The following is a 9,326-nucleotide window of genomic DNA, read 5'->3' as shown; positions in this document are numbered from 1 at the left end:
GGTGAATTTTCATCAAGCTCAGTTCCCATCACTTGTGGAGTACCCCAGGGCTCTATTTTGGGTCCAATTTTATTCTCCCTGTATTTGCTCCCTCTTCGTTTTATATTTGAGTCTCATAAAATTTCATACCACATTTAAGCTTTATTTTCCTCTAAAATCAGGTTCTGATTCAGTGTCTTCCTTGCTGGCTTGTTTAGAAGACATCAAGAATTGGATGGAAAATAATTTCCTAGAGTTGAATCAAAAAAAGACTGAAGTTATATTGTTTGGCCCTTCTCACCATTTACATAATTTAAGACCTACTCTGGGCCCTTTTGAAGAAAACATCCATGAAAAGGTTAAAAATCTGGGAGTTATTTTTGATCCTGAATTGAAATTTGACAAACAAATTAACTCTGTAGTCAGAGCCAGTTTTTTGCAGCTGAAGGGGCTTCGCAAGCTGAAAAGTTTTCTTAGTTTTAATGATTTAGAGGTTGTTATTCATGCATTAATTTCAACCAGGCTGGATTACTGTAACGCTCTTTATGCTGGAATTAACCAGTCTTCACTATCACGTTTACAATTGGTACAGAAAGCTGCTGCTCACTTTTTGACAGAGACAAAAAAGAGGGAGCATATTACCCCAGTGTTAGCTTCACTTCACTGGTTACCTGTTAAATTCAGAGTTGATTTTAAGGTTTTAGTTTTTAAAGCACTTCATGGTCTTGCCCCAATTTACATTTCAGATCTTCTCCATTTCTATTCTCCTGTGAGAACGCTTAGGTCATCTTCTCAGAAGTTATTGATTGTCCCAAAATCTCGTTTAAAATCTAAAGGGAACAGAGCTTTTTCAGTTCTTGGCCCTACACTCTGGAACTCTTTGCCTTTATCCATTAGATCATCTTCTTTTAAATCATCTCTTAAAACATATCTTTTTTTCTCAGGCTTTTGCTTAACTTGAAAGTACTTTTTTGTTTTGTTTCTGTTTGTTTCTTTGTTTGGTGATGTCTTGCATTACTTATTGTATTATTTAATGATTTCAAATTTTATATTGTCTTAATGCTTTTGTTAGTTGATTTTTCTGGTGTTTTGGTTGTGCAGCACCTTGGTCAGCACTCGTTGCTTTTAAGGTGCTATATAAATAAACTTCACCTTGACCTATGTTTGAGTTTTAAATCAGTTCATTGAAAAGAAATGGACAATTTGAACAGATTCCCTAAAAAGAATCAGTTTTACCAATTTTAACTGTATTTTTCAGACTGAACTTAAATCAGAGACATTATTTAAACATCTTTAAACAAGTCTTAACTCATAATAATACACACTTTAAGACTGGCCAAATAATTTTTTTTAATAAAAAAATCACTGCAAAAGTGCTGCTTAATTTTGTATCACCAGCAAGATCATAATGAATAATCCTAACTGCAAAGATGTAAAGTTCAAGTTATATAATTGCATCTTGCTCTGTGTTTGGTCTCATCATGCAGCTCTGGAGTCTAAGCTGGTCAGCCAGTTCTGTGAGGATGAGAACGGGGCCCTTTACTTCAACCGGATTACCAACGGCTTCAACGGATACGGCTACGGTAACGGCCAAGAGGATGTTTCTTCATACAGGAATAATGTTTACGGGAACAGATTTCAGGAGATTTCACTGGACAGATCTCAGACTCACTCTAGAGGCAGAGGACACAGCATACCTCTTCCCATCAACCCCGGTCCTCTCAAAGCACAGGTCAATCAACACAACTAACTTACTGTGAATTTCTTATGCACGCTAGACTAATGCAGACTGATTTGAACCAGACCGCTGTCTGATTCGGTGTTGTTGCTTCTGTGCAGGTGGAGAATGACTATGAAGGCGAGGATCTAGACATTAAGACACAAACTCAAAGTGGAAGCACTATTGCTGTTGTCAATAAGACTGTCCAACCTGTACAGCCAGGAACATCATCATCATCTTCATCCTCTTCATCATCATCAGTATCAACACATTCTACTTCAGTGAATGTGAATGCAAAGCCTCGTCCTGTAGTGATAAAAGGTAGTTTTTTTTTTTTATACAACTGTTCTTACACAAATTTATTGATGATATTGAATATTGTCAATAGGCTGGAAATATTATATATTGCAAATTATTAAATATTACAAATTATGTTTCTATAATATAAAATTAATAATGAATAATATATATATATATATATATGTGTGTATGTGTGTGTATGTGATAAAAAAATTTCTTTATATTATAAAATAATAAATACAATTTTTATTGATTTTATGTTGACAATATGGAATATTACAAATAGGACAAAAGATAGAATGACAATTGTATTTTATGATATAAATGTATACATACATATAAATGTATAATAATACAATTTTACATATAATAGTTTTAAATATATAATATAATATAAAATATAGATACAAAAAATTTTATACAAAATTTAATATAAAAAAAAATTACTATTATATTTTTAATATATAAAGTAATGAATAACAATATATCATTTTTATGCAAAAGCTGCTATAAAACATAAATATTGACAATATTAAATATTACCAATAGGCTAAAATATTTTATCATAAAAATAATATATAATATTAATTTTGTATACAAAAGTTGTAAAACCTATTGACAATATTAAATATTAAATTGAATATAGTAAGTTTTCTGAATTGATAAATATCGTTTTTATAGTAGGTTTTCTGAATGGTTAAAAGTATATTAAAATGATACTTTTATAATATAAAAAACATTTAAAAAATATATATATATTTTCTGAAAGTGTTTAGTGATATTACTTTCTCTTCTTCGCCCAGAATCGGCTCCTCTGGGTCCTCGGTGTTTGCTCAGTCTGAGTCAGGGCTCCTGTAGAGACTACGTAATTCGCTGGTACTACGACAAACAGGCAAACGCTTGTGCTCAATTCTGGTACGGAGGCTGTCAGGGAAACGAGAACCGCTTCCAGACAGAAGAAGAATGCAAGAAGACGTGTGTCCTCACCGCCAGAGGTATTATTCGCTCCTACGGACATGAATCAAGAGTTAATACAAGATAAGCTCTGTCAACAGCAGTGTTATTAATTATTACATTTATTACAAATATTTGTTACATTTAGCAAAAATAAGCTTAATATTGTTAACAAAAACTAAAACAAATAAAATCAATTTTGGTAACTGAAATGAAGCTGAAATATGAAATTTAAATATTAAATGAAAAACCTAAAAAAAAATAAGAAAAAATAAAAAATTACACACACACACACACAAAAATTATATATATTGAGTGCTGTGAAAATGTTTTTGCCCCCTTCCTGTTTTTTATTTTTTGCACATTTGTCACACTTGAATGATTTAGATCATCAAACTAATTTTAATATTACACAAAGATAACCTGAGTAAATACAAAATGCAGTTTTGAAATAATGATTTCATTTATTAAGGGAAAAAAGCTGTCCAAACCTGCCTGGCACTACGTGAAAAAGTAGTTGCCCCCTAAATCTAATAATTGGCTGTGCCGCCCTTTGCAGCAACAACTGCAATCAAGTGTTTGCGATAACTGGCAATGAGTCTTTCACATCGCTGTGGAGGAATTTTGGCCCACTCTTCTTTGCAGAATTGTTTTAATTCAGCCACATTGGAGGGTTTGAGCATGCCCCAGCATCTCAATCGGATTTAAGTCCGGACTTGGCCACTCCAAAACCTTAATTTAGTTTTTCTTGAGCCATTCAGAGGTGGACTTGCAGGTGTGTTTGGGATCGTTGTCCTGCTGCATAATCCAAGTGCGCTTGAGCTTGAGGTCAAAAATTGACGGCCAGACATTCTCCTTCAGGATTTTCTGATAGAGTGCAGAATTCATGGCTCCATCAATTATGGCAAGTTGTCCAGGTCCTGAAGCTCAGACCATCACACTACCACCACCACCACAATGTTTGACTGTTGGTATGATGTTCTTTTTATGAAATGCTGTGTTGGTTTTACGCCAGATGTAACGGGACACACACCTTCCAAAAAGTTAAACTTTTGTCTCATCAGTCCACAGAATATTTGCCCAAAAGTCTTGGGGATAATCAAGATATTTTTTGGCAAATGTGAGACGAGCCTTTGTGTTATTTTTGGTCAGCAGTGGTTTTTGCCTTGGAACTCTCCCATGGATGCCGTTTTTGCCCAGTCTTGTCAGAGAAAACACAGATTCAGTTTGCAGGTAACAGAAAAAGTTTAATACGCTCACACTGAGCAATAGGGAAAAAACAGAAACACAAAAATAGTCCCAAATCAAAAGTCCACAGGACCAGGAAAGAGCCTCTCAGCAGGGACTGATCCTAGCGTCATCCGTGACGCAGCGTCAAAGTTGCACTGACCAGAGCATCGTTCGTGACGCAGCGATGAGGACTCACTGAGCTCCCCGATGAGAGCGTTTAGCGTGCAGGGAGGGGCTAGGGCGATGTCTCAGAATCTCGACAGAGCTAGAGATAGCCAGGGCAGGTAGCAGAACAGATCTCGACTGGCAGGATGAGAAGGAGACGTTCAAAAACAAAAACAAAACAGCACTCAGGGCTAAAAAGGACACAACACGGCAAGACAAAGCAAACATGACAGGACGGTCACAACCGAAGCATTGCACAACATACAACAACGGTCTGACAAAAGACTGAGCGCGCGAGGATCTAAAATAGGGGAGGGCTAATGAGGAATGAATGGCAACAGGTGTGAAAGAAAACACAAAAGAGAATTAAGGATAACGAGTGGGAGGGGAAAACGCCACACAGACAACGGAGCACATGGTGAGCTGTCAAAACAAAACCCATGTGCTCAGAGACCAAGCACACAGACACAGAAAGACAAAACACAGCAGATCAGACTGAAGTCATGACAGTGATCCTGGTTGGCTCGCTCGGCCTGCCCGTTGGTCTGAGGGTGAAAACCTGAAGACAGACTCGTAGAGGCCCCGATCTGTCTACAGAACTCTTTCCAAAACCGGGAGACGAATTGTGGCTGTTGACTCCAGGAGCTCGGACTATGTGATGCCAGACAGCGGAGAGCTCTCTCGAGATCCTGGTTGGCTCGCTCGGACTGCCCATTGGTCTGAGGGTGAAAACCTGAAGACAGACTCGTCGAGGCCCCGATCTGTCTACGGAACTCTTTCCAAAAGACAGAGACAAATTGTGGTCCTCTGTCGGAGACCACATCCACCGGAAGACCATGAATCCGGAAGACGTGGTCCACGACCACCTGAGCTGTCTCCTTGGTGGAGGGGAGTTTGGGTAAGGGGATAAAATGGGCCGCCTTGGAGAAGCGGTCCACCACCGTCAGAATCACGGTGTTACCTCTCGACGGGGGAAGACCAGTGACGAAATCAAGGGCCACATGTGACCATGGACGAGAGGGAATGGGTAAAGGCTGTAACAGACCAACAGGAGCCTGGTTAGACGTCTTATTCTGAGCGCAAACTGAGCAAGCCAACACAAACTGCCTGACATCTTGGGCCATGGATGGCCACCAAAATCGCTGACGGATGGCAGCCAGCGACCTCCGAACCCCCGGATGACAGACTACTCTGGACTCATGACCCCACTGAAGGACCTCAGGACGCAGCGCAGCCGGCACAAACAACCGACCCCCTGGACACCCCCTTGGGACCTCCCCCCTCCGCACGGCCTCCCCCACCCGCCGCTCGACATCCCAGGAAAGGGACCCTACCACCACCTCCCTGGAGAGAATGGTTTCGGGGCCCGCCTCATCCCCAGGATCCTCGAACAAACGAGAAAGGCCGTCAGGCTTAACATTCTTGGAACCTGACCGATACGAGAGGGAGAAGTTAAACCACCCAAAAAAAAAAAAAAAAAAAAAGGAGTGCCCAGCGGGCCTGGCGAGCATTCAACCTCTTGGCCGAACAGATGTACTCTAAATTCTTGTGATCCGTCCAGACCAAGAAGGGCCACGCTGCTCCCTCCAACCAGTGACGCCACTCCCCCAAAGCCAGCCTGACTGCCAGCAGCTCCCTGTTACCTATGTCATAATTCCGCTCAGCAGGGCTCAGACGGTGAGAAAAGGCACAGGGTTTTTCTCTGGGGAACCGCTGGGACAGGACCGCGCCTACCCCGACATCAGAGGCATCCACCTCAACAATGAATTGCCGTTCAGGATCTGGGAGACAAAGAACAGGAGCAGAGATGAAACGGGACTTAAGAACATCAAAGGCCTCCTGAGCCTGTACATTTCATCTGAACGGTACCTTAGGTGAGGTGAGTGCCGTTAAGGGTGCAGCAACCAGGCTAAAGTTCCGGATGAATCGCCTATAGAAGTTGGCGAACCCCAAGAACCGCTGCAACGCCTTCCGCGAGTCAGGGGTTGGCCACTCAGCCACGGCCCTTACCTTAGTCGGATCAGCTTTGATCCCCTCCGTCAAGATTATATGCCCCAAGAACGAAACCGACTTGGCATGGAACACGCACTTCTCCGCCTTGACGTACAGCTGGTTCTCCAGCAGCCGTTGTAGCACCTGATGGACATGTTGAGTGTGGGCCTGCAAAGAGGGAGAGAAGATGAGAATATCATCAAGGTACACAAAGACAAATCTGTTCACCATGTCTCTCAACACATCGTTCACCAGGGCCTGGAAGACAGCTGGGGCGTTAGTCAGCCCGAAGGGTAGGACCCGGTATTCAAAGTGTCCCGTTGGGGTGTTGAATGCTGTCTTCCACTCATCCCCCTCACGTATACGGATCAAATGGTAGGCATTACGGAGGTCTAGCTTGGTAAAGACCCTGGCTCCCTGTAGCAACTCAAAGGCTGACGACATCAAAGGCAGAGGATACCTGTTTCTTATAGTGATGTCATTAAGGCCCCGGTAGTCAATGCAGGGTCACAGGGAGCCATCCTTCTTCTTAACGAAGAAGAACCCAGCCCCAGCGGGTGAGGAAGAGGGTCGGATGAGGCCGGCATTTAAGGATTCCTGAATATACTTGTCCATGGCCTCCCTCTCAGGACCGGATAGGGAATACAGACGACCCTTGGGCGGAGAAGTGCCTGGGAGGAGATTGATGGCACAGTCATACGGCCGATGAGGTGGTAAGGATGTGGCCCGGGACTTACGGAAGACCCGACAAAGATCGCGGTACCCCTCCGGGACCCCGGTGAGATCGACCTCCTCAACCTGAAAAACAGAAGACACAGAGCCAGGAGACAAGGCAGCACCCAAACAAGACTGACTCCAAGAGAACACAGAATTGCCAGACCAATCCACGTGAGGGTTGTGCTGCACCAGCCACGGGTGCCCTAGGACAACGGGAGCACCCGGGGAATCTAGGAGGTACAGCTCAATCACCTCACGGTGATTGCCAGAGACAATAAGACTTACAGAAGGAGTGGAATTGGTAATGGAGGAGATGAGGACACCATTAAGGGAGCGGACAGAGATAGGAAAGGGAAGTGGAATGGCAGGAATACCCCACAATGCAGCAACAGAGGCATCCAGGAAGTTGCCTTCGGCACCCGAGTCAACCAGTGCTGAACAGGGATGGAAGGTGTCCTTATACTGAACTGAGACTTTGAGCAGGGTACGTGAGATGGGGGAGTCGAGATAAGGAGTAGCGCCCACCAGGATCCCCCGGATTACTGATGGGCTCCGGCTTTTAAAGGACACTGGATAGCCCGATGGCCTGGCTTCCCGCAGTACAGGCAAAGTCCCCGAGTCAACCGATCCTGCTTCTCCTTAGGGGTAAGGCGAAGGTGCCCCACTTGCATGGGCTCTGGGTCTGTTGAAGGAGACGAGGAGGTGGGGGCAGCACTGGAGGCACCCTCCTCCAACCTCCACGAGGATTGAGCTCTCCATCGCTGGCGTCGACGATGAAGGCGCCCCTCAACACGGAGTGTCAGCTCCACAAGGGTGTCAAAATCATGAGTGAGTAACGATCTCATCCTGGATGTCGTCGTCCAACCCCTCCCGAAACCTTGCACGTAAAGCCGCCTCATTCCAGTCACAGGTGGCCGCCAGAGTTCTGAACTGGATAGAGTAATCCGTAACTGAACGTCTGCCCTGACTCACCCGCGCCAACTGTGAGGGATCTCATCCTGGATGTCGTCGTCCAACCCCTCCCGAAACCTTGCACGTAAAGCCGCCTCATTCCAGTCACAGGTGGCCGCCAGAGTTCTGAACTGGATAGAGTAATCCGTAACTGAACGTCTGCCCTGACTCAACCGCGCCAACTGTGAGGCTGCCTCATCGCCCTGAGCAGAGCGGTCAAACAGCTTGATCATCTCAGCTCTGAAATCTTTGAATGTGGCACAGAATGGAGCACGAGTGTCCCACACAGCCGCAGCCCAGTCCCGGGCCTTTCCTTTCAGGAGGGTAATAACAAATGCTACTTGGGACTCCTCTGTAGCATAGCGGCGAGGCTGGAGTGCGAAGACAAGAGAGCACTGGGACAGGAAGGCCCGGCAGGAGTTGGGATCCCCCTCATATGGCGGCGGACTATTAGCATGGGGTTCAGGCTGCGCAGGAGACGGAGAATGACCAAATGTAGCAAGTGATCTGCTGGCCAAAGCCTCCCGCTGGAGTTCCTGTATTTGGACATTGAGATCTGCTACTTGGGCTGTCAGGCACTCAACCTCCCTTGAAGCGGCAGTTAACTGACTGGAATGCTGTCCCAGAAGAATGCCTTGCTGACTTACCGCGACTCTGACTTGGTCTGCACCTGCTGAATCCATCACTGGTCAGACCGTTCTGTCAGGGAAAATACAGATTCAGTTTGCAGGTAACAGAAAAAGTTTATTACGCTCTCACTGAGCAATAGGGAAAAAAGTCAACAGAAACACAAAAATAGAGGAAGTCCCAAATCAAAGTCCACAGGACCAGGAAAGAGCCTCTCAGCAGGGACTGATCCTAGCGTCATCCGTGACGCAGCATCAAAGTTGCACTGACCAGAGCGTCTTTTGTGACGCAGCGTTGAGGACTCACTGAGCTCCCCGATGAGAGCGTTTAGCATGCAGGGAGGGGCTAGGGCGATGGCTCAGAATCTCAACAGAGCTAGAGATAGCCAGGGCAGGTAGTAGAACAGATCTCGACTGGCAGGATGAGAAGTTCAAAAACAAAAACAAAAACAAAACAGCACTCGGGCTAAAAAGACAACACGGCAAGACAAAGCAAACATGACAGGAAGGTCACAAGCGAAGCATTGCACAACATACAACAACGGTCTGACAAAAGACTAAAATAGGGGAGGGCTAATGAGGAATGAATGGCAACAGGTGTGACAGAAAACCCAAAAGAGAATTAAGGATAACGAGTGGGAGGGGAAAACGCCACACAGACAGCGGAGCACATGGTGAGCTGTCAAAACAAA

General features: G+C 44.6%; 1 protein-coding gene across 1 annotated transcript in view; it reads left to right on the top strand.

Annotated features, from left to right (window-relative positions):
- The window catches only part of col28a2a (collagen, type XXVIII, alpha 2a), a 43,419-nt gene that overhangs the window by 32,811 nt on the left and 1,282 nt on the right, over nt 1-9,326 (top strand). The window contains exons 30-32 of the mRNA XM_016444394.1: nt 1,467-1,711; nt 1,819-2,020; nt 2,803-2,994. Coding sequence (XP_016299880.1) covers nt 1,467-1,711; nt 1,819-2,020; nt 2,803-2,994 — 639 coding nt within the window. The remainder of the gene's footprint in view (nt 1-1,466; nt 1,712-1,818; nt 2,021-2,802; nt 2,995-9,326) is intronic.

This window comes from Sinocyclocheilus anshuiensis, unplaced genomic scaffold (assembly GCF_001515605.1).
Source record: "Sinocyclocheilus anshuiensis isolate Anshui unplaced genomic scaffold, SAMN03320099.WGS_v1.1 scaffold1473, whole genome shotgun sequence".
NCBI classification, from domain to species: domain Eukaryota; kingdom Metazoa; phylum Chordata; class Actinopteri; order Cypriniformes; family Cyprinidae; genus Sinocyclocheilus; species Sinocyclocheilus anshuiensis.
Note: the sequence above shows the minus strand (reverse complement) of the source record. Positions and strands in the feature narration are given on the sequence as shown.